General features: G+C 36.1%; 1 protein-coding gene and 1 long non-coding RNA gene across 2 annotated transcripts; both read right to left on the minus strand.

Annotated features, from left to right (window-relative positions):
- Positions 1 to 12,470: 12,470 nt before the first annotated feature.
- On the minus strand, positions 12,471 to 14,239 carry LOC147473975 (uncharacterized). Its single transcript, XR_015210199.1, has 5 exons — positions 14,069 to 14,239; positions 13,657 to 13,769; positions 13,281 to 13,330; positions 13,076 to 13,124; positions 12,471 to 12,855 (listed from the first exon to the last, which is right to left on the minus strand). It is a non-coding gene; the product is annotated as an uncharacterized LOC147473975 (long non-coding RNA).
- A 1,418-nt stretch (positions 14,240 to 15,657) lies between these two features.
- Positions 15,658 to 18,840, minus strand: LOC147473976 (uncharacterized). The gene is made up of 6 exons (XM_086586804.1): positions 18,338 to 18,840; positions 17,448 to 18,246; positions 17,292 to 17,360; positions 17,097 to 17,168; positions 16,587 to 16,678; positions 15,658 to 15,712 (listed from the first exon to the last, which is right to left on the minus strand). Exons 1-6 carry the CDS (start codon positions 18,838 to 18,840, stop codon positions 15,658 to 15,660), a joined length of 1,590 nt encoding a protein of 529 aa, XP_086442930.1.
- Positions 18,841 to 20,922: the final 2,082 nt, after the last annotated feature.

Consider the following 20,922-nt stretch of genomic DNA (forward strand, 5'->3'; position numbering starts at 1 on the left):
CCGAATTTTGTCAATCGCTGTTACTCCTTACTACCTCGGTTCGAGGGGTAACAATCAGGTATATTTATTTCTATTGCTACTCATCAACATGTTATTGTAATTTGGTATGCATTTTATGATATAATTATCTTGCGCCATGAAACTTTACTTTTTAAAGTACGCCAGGGTGAAAAAGTTTGCATCAAACTTCATTTTATGTATCTTGCTTGTAAATACATGGTACGAGGATTAATGCCTGGACTGTGTTACCCTATTTAGTTATATAACTGACTTCTTAACATGGTTTTCAGCTACATAGATGTATTAGTTGATACACCTGGACCTATTATAAATACGTATTCTTTTTTGTTTTAATACTATGGTTTTTGTTCTTTATATTATTTTTCTTAATTCAATAAGTGTAGGACCTGTTTCACTGTTTGTGGTTTTCAGGTTCCCTTCCTTTTTGGGGTAAGCAGATTTGAAAAAAGCTGCAACGAGTGTTATTCATTGGATATTAGAATAACTGGACGACATCTTTTTCTAACAGATGCAGAGAAAGGGGAGCCTCCACTGCTTAGATGTATGGTAGATGATCATGGTGACCTACACTTCATGTATGTGAGAGTTGATTGTTTTTCTAGTTTTTATTTTGGTGGTTATGGGATTTTTCTCAAATGCAATATTCAGCTATTGAATTTTTGTTCATGATTCTGAATTGTGGCTATGTAGCTCCTTCGCCAACATGAAGAGTTGGGTATCTTGGTACTCCATATATGTATAAGAATCGTTCTTCATTACTCTGCAACTAAAAGCTGGAGCAGAGATGCTTGTTATGGCATATGAGAGGTCATATGGGTTACCTGTTGTAACCACCAGAGGAAATAACAATTAATGTGTATGATGATGATTTTGACTACTATTATGGAGGAGCATAACATGTGAGTAATATTTCTTTTGTGAGAAACTAGTTTTTTCTACTCTTCCTGTGTGTTGATGCTTGATTTCAAGAGTATGAAAACTATGTTGATAACTTTCCCCTTTCTATGAATGCAGAAAGAAGCAGCTAAAAGTACGGACGAGCATGGAAGTCTTGATAATTTAAGGAAAGACCTCTGTTTTATTTTCTTTAGCTCAACTTGTAAGTAGTATGTTACATATCATATAAATGCAAAATTAGATTCATGCTTCGTTACCTTGGTGGTTGATTGGTGGCAATTTGAATTTATTAAGATTGTAGGTCAGTGACCTAAGGTCACAAGTATATACAAAATGCTGGTTCTTGTTTGTTACAGTTGAGTTTCATATAAGCAAAAACTGCTCTTGAGGTGTGCATTAAGTGTTGTACTAGGTGATTTCTCATTTCGGCATAACATGCAATGGGTGTATTCAACTTTAGATAACAAAAATGAAAAGTCAGTACAAAACCATGGTCCGAGGTTAGTTCTGACCTTGCTCAGCAGCGCCACATGAAAAACAAAATGTTTTCACTTAAGGACACAGCAACTTCCAGTTGGTCTTTGAAGTTTCAAAGGTTTTTTGTTGTCTTGAATACCAAATGATTGTTGCATGGCAAATTGACGATGTTATCATTGGTTTCTGACTACTAATAAGGGAATGACATGGAATATAACTTAGGTGCCAACTTGGTGCTAGCCCAGTTGCCGTATGACTTGGCTAAAGGTTGATGTGACTGCCAACTTAGAATTTTAACACTCTTTTGACAAGACTAGACAGATCCGATTGAGGTGATTTTTTGTGGATATACTGACCTTGCCTCTTTTTGTGTGTGTAGATGGTATATGGATGATGTAGATAGATGATGTAGATTGATGATGGTCGTTGAACAAAATAGAAGCGTATCAAAACCTAATTATCCCTTAATAAGTAAAGGATAAGTAGGGTATCGTTCCACTTTTAAGTGTATGTTATGTGAAGGACAGGACTGAAAAAAGGGTTTTAGGGATTAAAAACTATGATTGTAGAGATTTTAGATTCTAATACTAAACTAAACTAAACTAACTAAACTATTGAGAATTTAAAAGAGAGGGAATTCAAGAGATTAGAATCCACCAATACTTTTAATCTATGACCTTATGCTTCATGGTTGTTCTTACAAGTAGACTACAATTAGGCAATCGAGTGAGTGCCGATGCCCTCTTGGACGAAACATCATTAACAATTAATTCTACTTAAGATTGTTCCTATGTTTATGCTATTAATATCTTCTTTCCTTTTATGTAAGCTCGGTGATAACGGTAAAAATGAATAGTTTTACCTACGGAATAAAGCGATGAAACTCTAAACGCAAGTAAAACTAAACTTATTACAATGCTAGATTGCTTATCAAAGATTTCTTATACTCTCGAATCTATCAAAATAGAGTGAAGTAAAAGATTCGTTCCACTCCTAGTTCTTTAGCATTCAAGTTTCCTATAATTGCTAGTCTATCCAAAGTCTCATGAGAGTAATGGTGGGATTTATACTACGATGCAAATTTAACCTAACAAGATATGAATAACGAAATGACAGAATGCTAAGGTTTGAATCTAGATAAAGAATTAGGGGGGAATTGAATCCACCGTGAATCCAACTTAATAAACTAGCATAGATCGTCGTAATCCAATTCATACGTTCTTACGGTAAGAATTGGTCGTTCTAATCCCTAATTATACATGACATCTCTACCAATTCATAACTAGCATGTGAGGAAGTCCACCCATTCTCATGGCGAATCAACGACCTTCTAGAGTAGAATAGACTTTTACAACGATTCTACACTACATAATCAAGTTTTCATCAACGTTTCATCAAACCCCTCTAATAGAGGTTTAGCCTTGATTCATCAAACTATCATTTCCAATTGAATTAAAACTAGACATCATATAAAGATTCTAACTTTATTAAATTCAACTAAACAATAATTGAAATCTAAATTAACACATAAGAAATCATTAAATAACAAGAATTGAAATTAGATCTAAACAAATTTAAATAACAAAATCGAATTTAACAAGAACTAACTATTTTATTTATCTAATGAATGATAAACAATGATTCCAATAACTAATCTAAAACAAGGAATGAAACTAATTAATGGAATGAAAACTAATTAATTAACTAATTCAAGAACTCAAAACTAGATCTAGATTATCTCTAATGGCTACTTTCTGTTCTAAGCTATCTATCTATATCTTTCTTAAGAGCTAAGTCTTGTCTTTTGTAAAGGAGGGGACCAGATCCACATTTTTGTGCATGGGCTGAGGAGCCATGTTTTGGGCCAGAAAATCGAGCCCAAAGCTCAGTTTCTTCAGTCCACAAAGCCCGTTTCAGCTGGCTTTAACTTTAGTAGACTTTTCGTCTACTTTTGCTCCTCTAATTATGTTAAAGATTGGACCATTAGAAAGCTCTTTCCGAGCCGGTTGTTTTAACATATGGTAGGCCCAATTCTGAGGCATGAGTCCAAGGATATGGTCTTCGGAAGTTCTGCTGACTTGTGCACTATTTCTTCCCGTGTTCACTTTTTACAAAGGCTTTGTCTCCTTGAATCTTGGCCTTTAATCACAGAACTTCTTAGCAACCAACCCTTGCTCCTTTATCTCGCCAAAGTGGCACATTTCTGCACATAATTGACTTTAATGCCTGAAATACATAAAAACACGTAATCCGCATTAACTCTTATTTATTACACGCATAATTGGTCTAAAAGTATGATTGTTAAAGGGTTAAAACTACAGTTTTGGGCTCTTATCAAACCACCCCCAAACAGCATTTTGCTTGTCCTCAAGAAAATATGAGAAATTAGAATAAGTGACCAAAAATGGAGTTCTAACTACTCTCGTTTCGCTGAGTGCGATTGCATTGACCATATGCAACAAGGCCTTAAACCACTAGGAATTCCCTAGTGGACGAGTTATAGCCTCGTGAGAGTTTTCCAGTGAAGGTACTCACAAACTTCATCTATACTACAATGACTAAGAAATAAAACTATTATTTCCTTATTCATGCTCCCAATTATCTATATATCTCACTAGCAATGACTACAGAATAATCAAGTCGAAACCTAAGCTAATATATGCATAATAATCAATCATCTACAATAAACATATATACAATGAGTAATACTATGAAATGCACTAGCAGGTCCGTTTCTGAAAACTCGGAATAACGTCCTTAAGTAGGTCCTCACATAAATGTCAAGACAAAAACCACTCTAATTTTTCCGCTCAAGTTTTATTTACTCGCCAGGCAGGTGGGCACACTTTACCTTTACAATCTCAATGACACACAAGGAAGCCGGAGTCGATCAAACACATCTGCCACTTATTATCACACTAACCTATTCCTAATTGAGCTATAGGTCTTTATTAGGTGCTGCGGGGATTAGGAGATGGTTTAAGAAAGAAGGAAATGGATATTCAAATAGGACAAGTCTGAGATAATAGAGTCTTCATTTTATGTAACTAGAGAAAACCTTGTTCCTTACTTTTGCTTCTACACTTTGTTTCCATCCTTAGCCATATTTTTCTTTTTCTTTGGCTTTTGACTCCTTTTATTCTATTTTTGGAGTTCTAACTCTTTATTTTCTATTATTTTTTTTTTTTTTTTTTTAATTTGGATGGAAACTTTCTTTTCTTATTTGAAGCGACTAACAAATTCTTGATTTCAAAGGCCTTTCTCTTTTCTATTCTTCATCTCTATTCTCAGACTTATTAAGAATAGGGAGGCTGATTTTTTTTTTTATTTATTTGTTTTCTAACAGGTTAAAGGATTTGTGGTTTATGAAAGGCTAATGAAAGGCTCAGAGGGGAGACTAGCAGAAAATAATTTCATAAGGGTTGAATTTCTGGCTATATCGATCCAAAGAGGGCCTAAATTCTCGCTTAGGATATGGTATAGTGATCAAACAAGTGGACGTGTGATTTCTCTATCCGGATTTTACTTCTCCCTTGTGTCATTTCTCTAATGTTTCACTCATATAAGTCTTTAGGCTATATTCTCACAGGATTTGTAGAATAAGTACTCTAGCCTAGGTTTCAGAAACTTATTGCCAAACAATCATAGATACTCATGTAATATATATTTATAGCTAGATGCAAAGATTATTACCTACATATTAACCCAAGTTTCTAAAAACTATTCTAATGCAAAAGCTACGTGAGACTTCTAGATTATTAAGAGCATAGAGAAAGAAAACAACACCAATATTCCTAAGTGTATAGCATAAACTTTTTATTTTTATGTTTTTGAAATTTTGAAATTTTTGAATTTTTAACTAGAAAATAAGTGCATATTATACATATCTATATCCTAACAGATGCCTTAATTACACGTGTTTTATCGCTTCAAACAAAAGAAGCATGCTTTGTCCTCAAAGTATTTTAAATAAAGAGGGTAGGAAAATACCATTGAAACGCGTGAAATTCCAGAACATCTGCAAAACAAGGTTATAACATACTAATATAGAAAATAAAACTGACGCAACTCTATAGGGGTTCCACCCGTTATGAGGTAGTAAGAAATTAAATTGCTTGGGACATAAGTAGACACTAACTGAAACTAAAAACTTACCTGCACTCCCGCTTACTCTTCCTTTTCCTCATCATCCGTTGTAAAGAGATGAGGTTCCTTCGCGTCCTGCCATGCCATGATGATTTGCCAGGCTTCACGCCATGTATCATCTATAATCGCTAACCTGTTTAGCACCACTTGGTCGGATGGGGTGTAGGGGACAACCAAATGAGGTTGCACCTGCCATCCCAGCCAAGTCATTGCACGGAAAGATCGAATAATAGAATTGGTGGGTCTCACAGTGTCGACCCCAACCCGATCCGTGTAACGAGCACAAAAAATAGGGAAGAAACATAGCATAATACGACAAACTAAAACAGGCATAAGAAGATACTTATGCCTCATGTTCTGGGCTCGTGCTAAACTAGACATTAATGTCTTGGGAAGGTCATATAGCAGACGTCCCTCAGCTAGAGCAAGAAAAACGTCGCAAGTGGTGTCATTTGCAGAAGAAAAATGCCACTCCCCTAATATGTTTAGCATTATAAAGAACATCACTGTGCCCACGTTCATGGACAGGCTACCAAGGGTGACGTTATATTCCCCTTGGTCCTCTATCCTAAAGATTCCTGCCCCATAATACTCATGCAAATCCTCATAGTTAGAGGTACATATTATCTACCAAATAGGCCCATGAGTCTTGTATTTCAGCGAGCATAGCAAGTCCGAGAGCAAAGGCTAACAAGAACCTGGTAATTTCCATCGTTTCATCCTTAATGGTGATGGAGAACACTTGTTCTCCATCCGGTCTATCAAAGAACTTACAATTATCATAAAAATAAGATGTAAGTGCAGGAGAATAAAGTTCATCAGAACTTAGCATTAGTGGTTCCCAGCCTGCTTGTATGATCACCTCGCGAAACCAAGCACCATAGGTGTCGCTCGAAAACAAATCTTCGAAATACTGTTCTGGTATGACTGTAGGAGATGTCATCCAAAACTACTCTCTAGAACAGCTGCAAATGATCTTGGAATAACCCATGAAAAATCAGAATTTTTCGCGGTGGTATCGGAGGGCGTGGCGAGGTGCTTTTACCCTATGCCGGGAAAGGTGCGTGGGTTCGCCACGTGAATTTCGAAGTTCCGTGCACTGGGTAGTGGTGTGCTCACTTTTGCCTTGGATGGGGCGCTGGTTTGCGCTCGGATGAAAAACCGGAATTCCACTATTTTGGGCGCAGTGGTGCTTTCGTGTTTTTGGAGAGGGCGCAGTCGCTCGAGGGGGAGAATTTTTCTCGCGGATGTTGTAGGGCGTGGCGCTACATCGGGCAGATATTTCGAGGAGTAGAATTTAAGAGCTTAAGGAAAAATAAGGGAAATTGGGAGTGAAAAGTGAGAGATGTGTGTTGTGTGGAGAATGAACGAAGTTTATATAGGGTTGGGTTTCCAAACGAATCGGGAAATTTCCAAATCGTTTTAAGGCAATTGCCGGAAACATAAATTTCCAAAACCGGAAACGGAAACAAACCATATTCCTGATTCTATAACAACCCTAATATCTTTTATACTGGATTTAGAATAGTAACTTCTAAATTCTCTTAGATTTTCTCCTACCACCACATCTAATCATAGGTATGCTAATTACGACAATATTCTCCACCATCACTCCAAAACAACTTCTAAAATGGATTATCATATAACAAACCATGCTAGATAAATAATACCACCCCCAAACAATTCGGGAAGGTGGGATTAATGATAAAAACAACGCACAATTCCAAAATAACCAAATTATATTAAAATTGAATTCAAACAACATAAAACAACCAAATTCAAATTTAATTACTGAACTAATATTTTTACATCCGAACTAAATGAAAACAAATAGAATAAAACAAATCAACTCATAAGATCCCTAAACAACGCACTACTGGTAGTGGAACGTGCTCGAGAAGGAGATGGCTCTTGGGCTTCCGATGGGCCAGAGCCATTCGTCTTGTGGCGATGATGCTCGTGCCTCACAGAATGCTCCTCAGAAGAAGAACCCCCCTGGGGTGGAAAGCGTGCAAGCATGTCTTCTCGGAACTCGCGCTGTGCATCTACTCTATCTTCACTATTCCCAACGCTCATCCTCACGCTGGGCACGAGTCTCATAGTTACGATGTATGACAGTTTGGCGAGTCCAAAGATCTTCACAAATAGTGTTTAGAGAACGCATGCCATGATGAAGCACCGACATGCGTTCTCTATCAGACCTACACCTCTCTAAGGCATCGGCATCAAAACATGCCGTGTCCTCCTCATCCTCCGAGTCAGTCTCTTCAACTACCCTCTCTTCAGGCAACCTCTAAACTCGTTGGACACACTTCGTATAAATATAAGGATTTCGGTGCTCTTTCAGGCAAATCCTATCAGACGTCGGAGTCGCTCTCAAGGTCATCATGATCTTCGTTATCAAAATAGGGAGAGGTGCAATACTCTTTCCAACTCCCCTAATCATGTTATGCAAAAACTCCAAAATACAGAACTTATACTTCTGCTCCTGGAGTATCCATAGAACGTGAAGGCGGTTCAGACTGATGTCGCTGACTTTCTCCTTCCCTATGACATTCCTACCAATCGAGCTACCTGACCGGGTTGGTTGGAGACGATCGGGCGAACACAATGCGAGCTCGTATTGTAGTTCCCTTTCGAAATAGTCGCGTTCATCAAAGGCTCGACCACAGTAAATTAGGAATCCTATAATGTGGCATCGAGATGGCGTCTAGGCGGAATGCCTAAAATCTCAGCCAACAACCCAGTAGATACCTCTCTCCTCCTCCCAGCCACTTTAACAAAAATTCTATTCCCATCCAACTCCCTCGTCCTATAAAACTCTCGGACCAAATCTTCATGGTAAAAATCATTTGTCGAGTACCACAAACCACTCCAATCTCTCCTAACCATCTCGTCACCGTAAAACAGCGCGAATTGGTCGGCAGTAAATGCGTGCTCCGGCAATATCCGACGTCTTTGAGCCATTGGAGTTTTGATAAGATTTGTGGGTTTGAATAAGGTAGGGAGACCAGTTTTAAAACACCCTAACTAAAAATAATGGCAGGAGGCGCGGTGGTGGTGGTGGCAGTTTGAAATTCTTTGATTTTTGGATGTTTTCGGTGGTTGAAATTGTTGGAAATGGTGGTGGGAGAGGTTGTGGAGAAGATTTGAAGTTGGAATTGTATTGTGGGCGTGGGTGTATTGAAGTTTCTTTTTATTTTTATTTTTATGTTAGGGTTTGAAGTTGTTAATGGCGGAAGTGGGAAGATGAAGAAGAAGAACGCAATGCGTTCTTGGGTTGTACTGTGGGCTTGGGCCCAAGCCCAATTCAAATCCCAAAAAAATTTGATTTTTAGCGCAACTTCAAACTAAAATTGCCGCTTCGTTACCGGTCTGATTTTTGCGAATGAGATATGGAAATTATCATAAGAGAATTTCCAATCTAATGATCCATAAAACACTCTATTCCGATCGTGGGTGACATATAGGAAAATGGAAAACACCTCGAAGTGCGTGTGTGACGTAAGTTATGCGAACGAATGAAATCTAAATTCATAGATAATGTCTACCCGAATTGGAATACGATTAAATGGCATAAGCAACACAATTGGAAAGTTGAACAATCAAGTACAGAAAACGGACACCCCACCCCCAAACAAATTTTAGACAAAAAAGTTGAGAAAATTTGTTTTTAAAAGTGGGTCTTTTAAAGTCAGATTTCCGAGACTTCTTAACTTACTATGTTTGTGATTTTAACAATTTTTTTTTTTTTTTTATGAATAAGATTTTTAATATAAGAAAAACAAGAAAGCATTAAATGCACAAATAGTTTTACCTACGGAATAAAGCAATGAAACTCTGAACGCAAGTAAAACTAAACTTATTACGATGCTAGATTGCTTATCAAAGATTTATTATACTCTCGAATCTATCTAAATAGAGTGGAGTAAAATATTCGTTCCACACCTAGTTCTTTAGTATTCAAGTTTCCTATAATTGCTAGTCTATCTAAAGTCTAATGAGAGTAATGGTGGGATTTATACTACGATGCAAATTTAACCTAACTAGATATGAATAACGAAATGACAGAATGCTAAGGTTTGAATCTAGATAAAGAATTAGGGTGGAATTGAATCCACTCTGAATCCAACTTAATATACTAGCATAGATCGTCGTAATCCAATTCTTACGTTCTTACGGTAAGAATTGGTCGTTCTAATCACTAATTATACATGGCATCTCTACCAATTCATAACTAGCATGCGAGGAAGTCCACCCATTCTCATGGCGAATCATTGACCTTCTAGAGTAGAATAGACTTTTACAATGATTCTACACTACATAATTAAGTTTTCATCAAGGCTTCATCAAACCCCTCTAATGGAGGTTTAGTCTTGATTCATCAAACTATCATTTCCAATTGAATTAAAACTAGACATCATATAAAGATTCTAACTTTATTAAATTCAACTAAACAATAATTGAAATCTAAATTAACACATAAGAAATCATTAAATAACAAGAATTGAAATTAGATCTAAATAAATTTAAATAACAAAATCGAATTTAACAAGAACTAACTATTTTATTTATCAAATGAATGATAAAAAATGATTCCAATAACTAATCTAAAACAAGGAATGAAACTAATTAATGGAATGAAAACTAATTAATTAACTAATTCAAGAACTCAAAACTAGATCTAGATTATCTCTAATGGCTACTTTCTATTCTAAGCTATCTATCTATATCTTTCTTAAGAGCTAAGTTTTGTCTTTTGTAAAGGAGGGGACCAGATCCACATTTTCATGCATGGGCTGAGGAGCCATGTTTTGGGCCGGAAAATAGAGCCCAAAGCCCAATTTCTTCAGTCCACAGAGCCCGTTTCAGCTAGCTTTGACTTTAGTAGACATTTCATCCATTTCTGCTCCTCTGATTGGGTCAAGGCTTGGACCATTAGAAAGCTCTTTCCAAGCCGGCCGTTTTGATATATGGTAGGTCCAATTCCAAGGTCTGAGTCCAAAGACATGGTCTTCGGATATTCTGTTGACTTGTGCACTATTTCTTCCCGTGTTGACTTTTTACAAAGGCTTTGTCTCCTTGAATCTTGACCTTTAATCACAGAACTTCTTAGCAACCAACCCTTGCTCCTTTATCTCGCCAAAGTGTCACATTTCTGCACATAATTGACTTCAATTCCTGAAATACATAAAAACACGTAATCAGCATTAACTCTTATTTATTACTCGCATAATTAGTCTAAAAGTATGATTGTTAAGGGGTTAAAACTACAGTTTTGGGCTCTTATCACTCGGGCAGCCATTCAATGTATTACCGAGAGCAACATCAAGGAGTACTTCCTAATAGGGCGACCATTCAATGAATCACCACTTAGGGCATACACAAAGAATACTTCCCCTAGGCAACCACTCCCTGAGCTACCCCTTTTAAGGCAACACAAAGAATACTTCCCTAACTCTAAAGAACTACACTACTAGAAGAAAAGTAAAGAACACTAGCATGATATTAATATTGCAAAACATGAACCCTATTCTCTACTTCCATCCCCTGGTGTGGGCAATGGAACTAATAACTAAAAACATAAAGAACTAACCTGATTGAAGAACACCATGAACCAGAAAAATCATTAAACCTTAAGCACCGGCTTCATCTCCTCCCTTAAAGGAGATAATTAGCCTTCCATAAAGAAGGAAGAACACGAAGAACGAGAAGAAGAAGAGTCGAAGAACATAAGACTAGAAAGACTAACTTATTAAGACTTAACTAGTTAAAACCGAATCTTTTATTATTAATCTCTCTCTGCCTCAAGTTCTGGAGACAAGAATATAAATGAATTGGCCAATTACATGAGGCACTTAGGTCCTCTATTTATAGGGGTTACAATGAGTTCTAGAAGCATTCCAAACTGTCATTTGTTTCCTAATACAAATCTACTTCTTTCAGAGTTCAACCTCATCTCTAAAACTGAGAAGGAAGTGGCTACAGTGTCGGTTCATACGTCTGGACGCGCGATCCATGCGTCTCAGATGAGAGCAATGCATCTGGACGCGCGATCCATGCGTCTCAGACGAGAGCAATGCGTCTGGACGCACGATCCATGCGTCCCAGTCGTGGAAGTCTATTTTCCCTCTTTTGCTCTATCCTTCTATCCTCTTTTGCGGGCTTTGATCCAAGCAACGAATCCTTTTGCCTTGGGCTTCCAAATAGGCTTTAAAATAGGTCAAAGTCGCATCTTTAATAGCTTCAATTCCTTGGCCTTCTCCAAGATTGTCCACGACTTCCCATGTGATCCTTAATGCTCCAAATTGCTCCGTTTTATCCCTTTTTCTCTAATATTCCACAAAACTCTCTTTTTCACCTGTAGAATCATAAAACATAACTTACAAACACTATTAGTCCACTAAGATGGCTAAACAAGAGGCATAATCGAGGGTTAAATTGCACTTTTTGACACTACACCAGAAAAGGCCATAAACGACGGAAATTGTCGTCCTAAATCGAGATTTACGACGGAAAATGGTGTCCCAGAGTTCGTCGCGTATAGCCCTGTCGTTAATATTAACGACGGGAAAATGCGTGGTAAAGCGAATTAGAAATGCGACGGGCTTGCGACACTTAAAGCCGTCGTTAATTTTAGGACATTCAAAATCGTCTCAAATCTCCTTTTTCCTGCAACTGCATATTTTCAAATCTAGAACGTACTGAACCGTCATAAATTTTCGTCTTAAGTTTAGGACACGCATTTTCGTGGTGTATTGTCTTAGGGAAGTCAAGAACGACAGTATTCGTCGTCGTATTTGTTTAAAGTAATTTTTTTTAAATAATTAATTTTTTTGGTAGAACCTATTTTTTCTCCAACACCGCTACTAATACTACATGATTCTCATATCATAAAATCAATTACACAAACATACTAAAACAACACATTTGAAAATTTGATATATTATACATTGGTTTTCCAAAATTTACAATGTTTTCAAGCTATTGATTGCCAATAAATAACTAGGCTTTTAAAGTACACAAGGCATAATAAGAACATAATGGGGAAAAAAAAACAATTTGTGCTTTGAAATTCCTATCTTCATCACCTTTATGCAATTTGGTCTTTCATTGAGTCGCACAACCTTTCAAGAGGGTAAAAATCCTCAAGAATTTATTTTCTAGAGATGGAACAAGCAGCTAGCCAAAGCATTGGCAAACGTACAACATGGCAGGAGCATTATCAGTGCAACTCCACTCCAGCAAGTGTAGACTTCAGTTTATCTGAATGAACCTGGAAGTTATTGTACAAGACTACTTATGGCCAGATACCTAATAATAGCATTCATATATTAAACACTAAAATCAAATAATTAACACAAAGAGCACTATTGAAAACATCAAGGTTTAAGTATCTAGTAGGCTATTTATCATTGAAACTATTATGTGAGAATTGCCGTGAAAGCGAGTTTAACACTATCATATGAAGGAATCAAGAAAAAAAAATGTACAGATTCAAGATGATATAATTCTCATGTTCGTAGAAACTTACCCGTTCAAACGAGTAGTGATAACAACAATAAAGTTTCAATTTTGTGAACCTTGCAATCATCAAACAAATATTCAAGAAACAAAACAATCAAGGAATTGATCAGCTCATTTAGACAAACATAACAAATGTAGGAGAATACCGAAACTTCTATCACTGCAAATTAGAGTTACATTGATAGCATAATAACAAGTAGTGACAACAATACCATCTCAGCTCCTGCTCTAACCGTCGGCAAAGAAAGAATATGCAATCAACCTAACAAGTTCAAAGAGATGAAATTATTAAGTGAATATTTTCAATATACATTCAGTTTCCTAGATTACTGAAAAGTATATAAAACTACAAATGTGTAATGAATCTATATATTTTCCGAGGAGGATTTCCCTAATAAGGATACATATTATTTCCCAGGAGGAATAGACAAAACCTAGGAATTAATTAACATAGGCACACAAAATGGTGACTCATGAAGACAGGGTATTTCATGCAAGGAAAACAAACAAATCAACATGACAAAAAGGGATCCGAAGTCAATAAAAAAAAAATAGATCACATTTTTTTAGGAATTCATGCTAACATACCTCTACATACAAATTTAGTATCATATTTTATGGCGGCGCCGCCATTGTGTGTAACCATACATGCCATGTCAAACATCTGTGCATCTGCAAGATGCCTTTCCAATTTGTCCCTACTGCATTTTCAGCGGCAAAGAAAGCCGCTTAGCCAGAAGGACAATGAGAAAGCTAATATTGAAAGCTCAAGTCTTCATCCAATCTAACAATTTTAAATGGTGCAGAAGTTAAACATCAACGTCCAGATGGCATAATTCAAAATTATAAGCAGGTAAAACACAATAACCGTCGACAAGCTTCTTTCTTGCTTAATTATAAGTAGCACACTAGGGAAGAACATATACTGAGAGATACTATACACTTCTACTAAGTTACAAATTACAACAACATGAAGTAAATCAGCGGAACTCAACCATACCAGTCTTGATGAAATATGTGGGTTGGAGCATATGGCCAGCCATTCCAAATTACAATCCTTGACCTGTCAATCATTTTCATTCAGTGTCTGCTATGAAGTTGGGTTGCTCACCTTTGCAAAGGTACTCATCACAAACTGAACCTGTACACCAATCTTTTCTGAGTCGGAGTATGTCCTGTGAATGTCGAGCATGATGCTCCAATGAACATAGTTGACATATAATCGATGGTTTTATCTAGCATAGCTTCAACCTACATGGGGATAAAAACAATTCATGATTGGAGACCAGAAAATAATACCACAATCGAGAAAAGAGTTAGGAAGGTTCAATCCATGACTGAAAATTTATTTTCTTGTTTCGCTTTTGCAAGAAGAACCGGTTTCTTACTACTACACGGGAATCTCCCTCAAGACCATATGCGTATAGCAAAGCATCCCATTTTTCAGCCGAATTTTTGGGCTGGCCGTTTAACCAGTGGAATGGTTCTTCCATTCAAACATAGTTAGAGAGGCGGAGGAGATCGGTTTCACTTTCTCACGCATCGTTGTGAGATAGATTACTAGTGTATTGGCCCCTCGCCACCCGACTTATACAATTTTTTGCTTGAGGAATGTACTTTTGAACCACAGGGCTTAAGCATTAAGGAAGCCATGACATTACTTAAACATTTAAAAACAGACTAATCAAACTGGACCAGAAAAAAGAGTGAGTTAATACCTTGTTATTGGACACCGGGCAAAACACTATCTCAATGAAATTTTATCTTCAAAGCTGACGACGGAACATATAGAATGAACTTCTTCATTCATTGCCTGTCTTACAACTCATAACATAATATAGAGATACATGCACCTATACCCTAGTCCCTTTCTCAACCCAAACAATAGAAGCTCGAGTTCAAGAAACAGAAATGATTTAGAACCTCTTCTGATAAACCATTTTAAGCTTAAATTGGTGTGGATCTTATATGATTAAAAGTTTTCAAGAATGGAGCGGATCACACACTGGACAAAGTGAATCACACAAGTGAACTTACTGGTACTCATGTTTCCATAGTTAAAATGTACCACTAAAGAAATATAAATAAATAAATATGCATGTTGAGGCAAGTTTAATTGCACAAGCATAAAACATTATTTGGCAGCAATACTTCTTGGTAGTATTGAGATATATACTTTATACGTTCATTTTCTTATTCTCTTTTTTTCTATGTTCCCCCAGCATCTGCTTAAAAAGCTTACTTTATAATTCTTAAGCATTCAAAAGTTAATAAATAGATAAATTTAGCTAAACTCTGAAGTGCAAGACGAAGGGAGTGAATAAAAGAAATATATCTTCCTATATTAAAACCAAAATATATACCTGCTTTGTGTTCCACGTAAAAGCTGATTGCAAATCCATAGAAACATTGAAGGTTAGGCTGACCTGTGATAATATAATAGTCAACATCTAGTTGCAGATGTACATTAAAATAGACTCACACCAAAATAAAAAAAAAAAAAAAAAAAAAAAAAAAAAAACTTTAACCTCCAAACAATAGATAATATGAAAAATACAAAACTAGCATGGCTGCACGAGAAGGTACACATTAAGCAGTATATGCTGCCTTGAAGAGTAATGCAGGAGATCCTGCAATTACTACACTAACAACAAAAATAATAGACCCATAATAAAGTAAAGGATAGTATATACCCATGATGAGGGTATGTCAACCACCAATAAACTTACAATAAAAATGATTTATCTGTCTAGCTTACGAAGAAAGTGTGGATCCTCTCTGGGCATAAAATATGTTTGTCTAATTGACATCCATGGCCCATTTATGCAATGACTATGAGAAGAAACAAAATGAAGCAAGAGAATTTTATTCAACCCCTTGTTAAGAAATCTGAACGATAAAAATTATGCAAGAGGACTACATGAATAGTATGAGGTGTTGTACCAACCAAAATTTATATGCCTTTTGAATTTGGTGCAAAGCAGAATATCTACTATGCATAAAATAAGTTTGTCTAACTGACATCCATGGCCCAAGTATGCAATGATTATGAGAAGAAATAAAATGAAGCAAGAGAATTTCATTCAATGCCTTTTAAGAAATCTGAATGAAAAAACTGATGCAAGAGGATTGCATGACTAATACGAGGCATTGTATCAACCAAATTTAATTTGCCTTTTGTATCTATTGTAAAGCAGAATATCTACTGGTATGATAAGGTAAGCCATTACCTCTCAAATAGTCCAAGCTTCAAAATCACATCCGCTAAATTAGAGTTTGCTTTTCCCACAAGTTGAAAAAGTTTTTTCCTTTTCATTGTAAATGTACTGGTTTTCTCCATTCCATCGATTTAAGCAGAAATCAATTCGTGAGTGTTGATAAAGTTCAAGTTAGTCTACCTTCACAATTAAATATGATTAAATAGGTACCTGGCGAACATAGCAATCAAGAGTAATACTTTGACCAAGAACGCTGCCAATGATACGAATTCCGTTGATATCTAGATACAAATTTCCCACCTTATGGTGTAGACTTCAGCGGTGGTGCCTCCGGTAGATTCACTAACGGCAAAAGCGATTGCAGAGATATCAATCGGTAAATATTCATTACTCTGTAAAACATAATCAGTTTATTGGTTACTTTCAATTGTAAACATAAACACTTGTAATAAAAAACAAATATTTCCTTTATTGAAGTTTCATGTAGAATAAGTTAATCCTTTGTCTCTTCATAAGCTTAACTGCTAGGACTACCCATTCCTCCCTCATATATGGATCATCGAACTTGAAAACCTCTCACTTTGGTGTCAATTATGCATCCGGAGCAAAAGCGGCATTCTTGCCGAGACAGAACCAATTTAGTAACAGTCTTACATTTTGATCCAAGTTATAAATAGTTCACCTTGAAAGAAAACTTTCTCATTGACATGCTACATGTAGGGTGAACGCATATCCTTGGATCAGCAGATAAGTTTGTTCCTAAAAACCATCGAAGAAGTGTTGCAACCCAAGCTTGGAAGCAAAAAATACCTTAACAATTACTTGTACAAGTCCATATTCATGGTTTCTATTGGAACTAATGACTAGAACAATAACAATCAGCTATAAATAATGATGAATAAGATAATGTTTGAAGTTACTCACATTTGCACTTATTCTAGAAATGGAAAGCTTCGGCTCTTTCTTGAACTATTACGATAATTTATTTTTTGTGCCCATTATTGCCCCTATGAGATTTTCAGCAATATTTTTCTCCACATGCATCACATCTAAATTGTTACGAACGACCAAATTCTATAAAGACACAAAGGTTATAGTTTATTATAGTTTAAACGATAGACAATAAACTACAATTGACAATAACGTATTTTAAAATTGTACCTCCCAATAAGGCAACTCAAATAGGATCGATCTCTTTGACCATGCAGTCTCATCATCGTCCTCTCGCTTCTTTCTTTTCCTAGACGCTACTTTTCCAAACACATTTTGAAGGTTCTTAACTTTTTCAAGTACTTTGTCACCTGTTAATCGTTTAGGAGTCTTCCCATGTTCTTCTTTCCCATTAAACTGAGATTTTTGAGATCGAAAGGGATGGTTATCCGGTAGAAAGCACCTGTGACCCATGTAAGCTTGTTTACTCCCGTGTTTAAGCCTAATTGAGGATATATCTTCACCGCAAACCGGACAAGCATACTTTCCAGAAGTTCTACAACCCGATAAATACCCATATGCCGGGAAATCTTGTATGGTCCACAAAAAAACAGCTTTCATTGTGAAAGAAATCTTGTTGTGAGAGTCGAAAACAATTGATCCATTGTTCCATAAATCTTTCAACTCATCCACCAATGGTTCCAAATACACATCAATGTTTTTTCCTGGGTTGTGCTTCCCAGGAATTAACAATGATAACATAGTAAACTCTTTTAGCATGCAAAATGAAGGTGGAAGATTGTAAGGAACAATCATTACAGGCCAACAACTGTGAGAAAGACTCTTGTTACCAAATGGATTAAATCCATCTGTTGAAAGGCCTAAGCGAACATTACACGGCTCGGTAGCAAATTCAGGTGACGCGGTATCAATTCCCCTCCAACAAGAAGAATCTGATGGATGGCGCATATATCCTGGTGGAGAAGCTGATTTGGAATGCCATGTCATCATCTCAGCTATCCAAGGAATGCTACAAGAGTATATGTAAGAAAAAATATATTTCAACTTATTTTATATGGAAACAGCATAAATGAATATTACCCACAAACAAGATGGCTAACCTGTAAAGCCTACGCAACCTTGGGGTTAAAGGAAAGTATCTCAGTACTTTTTTTGGTACAAGCGAGGACTTATTATTAAACTCATCCTTATACCTGCCTTCTCCACATGTAGTACAACGTTTAAGAGCTTTATTATCTTTCCAATATAACATACAATTGTTGGGGCATGCATAGATAGATATGTAATTCATACCCAGAGACTTGATCATTTCCAAACAATTAGTTGTGCTCTCTGCCAAGGTGTTACCACTGGGGAGAACTCTTTTAAGTGTCTTAAGCAACTCATCAAAACTATTATTAGACCAATTATGCGTAGACTTCAAGCCTACCAGTTCAACTATAACAGACAATTTTGTTTCCTCAACTCCACATGAGGGATACAAAGGTTGAGTTTCATCATCCCGTAACTTTTTAGCTTTTATGTCCTCAGGTGAATTGTTTTCATAATTATTATCTTCTCCACGTTCAGCATGAGTATCCCCATGTGAACCCAATTCATTCATGCACGCATCGAGGCTCTCGGGCAGAACACGCCTAAAAGCATCATTCACCAAATCCAACATCCGAGGCTGCTCAGCTTTTCATGAGTCTTGGCACTAGAAGATGCACTACAACGCTCCTGGTTTGGCTCAACATCAATAATGGGTTCGCCATGACAATACCATGTGGTGTAGGATATACCATCACAAATTAAATGTTCCTTGACCACCTTATAAGTTTTTCCAGCACCAACATTACGACAGTTTATACATGGACAAAGATACCAATCAACATTCCCTGAATGGTCTTTGGCAAATTTCATAAATGATTCGACACCTTCCAGATACTTAGGACAGGGACTTCTTTCTTTCATCCATGCCTTGCTTGGAGGAATAGAAGTCATTTAACTCACAAGTATTTGAATACCACCTACTACCTTCTATTACAAAAAAACAAGTGAAAACTAATAAATAACAAATAAGACGAAATAAGAACTCTAAAGAAAAAATCTATCTTATTGATAAAAGAAAGTATATGTATAAGCTAGGAAATAAACATGCTCAAATTAAGAAGCATGCATCACACTAGCGAAAAACAGATAACCACCTTTAACATTTCAAGAGCTGATCATGTGACATAAGTTGTTTAGTTTCCCCTCCCCCCCCCCCCCAAAAAAATAAATAAAAAAGAAATGGAATGCAAGCAATGAAATGTAAGTAGCATCTCATAAATAACAATAACAAACAAGTAACATTCGTACATCTTTTCATATGTAGCAAGTATTCATTTTCGCAAGCATTAAGAAACATAACAAAATTGTTATATGATATCGACTTACACTTTAAAATGCAACAAGTATGCATTTTTCATAATATCGCAATAGCATGCAGTAATACGTATACTATAGTTCAACACTTATATATATTAAAGTTTGTACTTGGCCTACATTTTCTTTTTTACTCAACATTTTATAGTAGCAAACACACCTGCCCCCCATAAACTTAGGTATATTCAAAAACTTGGAAGGTATATATTCAATCGTAGTTCTAAATGTTCTAAATGTATTAAAAAAAAAAGTCTTGAACTGGTCAATGAATATTTCAGTGACTGACTCATGAATCATGTTGTAAGAGATTTCATTGACGATACAAGAACATTTAGAACTCATGCCGAGATTTCGTTACGCTAGCTAGACTCTTTCTAATATGAGTAGTATCGCCTTTGGGGGGAAAAAAATAACAGTCCAACCAACAACCACAATTACTGTGTGATTCACGAAAATAAAAATTCCAAATTTGTTAATTCATATTTAAATAAGGCCTACTTGGACCCGAAAACCAGGTGTCGAAAATATTGGCATCTTACCGTCATGGAGGAATAAAATCGCAATTTTGTCATGACTTGGGTATTTTATAGGTGATGTCAACTACGCAACAATTTGGTGTGTGGAAATTTATTTTTGCCTAAAGTGAACAGTAAAAGTTAAACTGATGATTACAAAAAAAAAAAAAAAAAAAAAGCTAACGCATTTAACTAATTGAAATGGTCAGTAGTATCCCAACAACATATGTTGAAAGGCCAAAAATTCAATAAAAAAATAGAAATAATTTAGGCAGAAGACCATACCTTTGCATTTGAAATGAGAAGTTGCAAATTGCACTTGATGAGACAACAGTAACCTGAAATTGGAACAATCCTTGAAATGAATATTCGAAGTGTAAACCGTAAAAAAGGAAAAATCAAAGCATAAATTATATGATTATTTATAACACAATTAAAGTTAACCAGAAAAAAGAATAACTTGCGTACCTTATGGATTTATCATACGGTAAGTAGGGTGATCTCGGTCTTTCATTGTGTAGTGATCCCTACTCTTCCTTATCTTTATCTTTATTAAGTTTGAGTGATTGACTGACTATAAACTGTAATAGTACCTCATCAAGCGCATGATTTATTTCAAGATTGAACCTTATTTTGTGTCTAGCGTTTGGCTCTCCCAAAAATTTGAAATCAACTCGCCAAGGTGAATAATCAGTTGCATTCACGAAATAAAAACTAAATAATCATATGGAATATTGAAAAGAGGAGAGCAACCCTTCGTTGGT

Source organism: Coptis chinensis, unplaced genomic scaffold (genome assembly GCF_015680905.1).
Source record: "Coptis chinensis isolate HL-2020 unplaced genomic scaffold, ASM1568090v1 utg15082_pilon_pilon, whole genome shotgun sequence".
Taxonomy (NCBI): Eukaryota; Viridiplantae; Streptophyta; class Magnoliopsida; order Ranunculales; family Ranunculaceae; genus Coptis; species Coptis chinensis.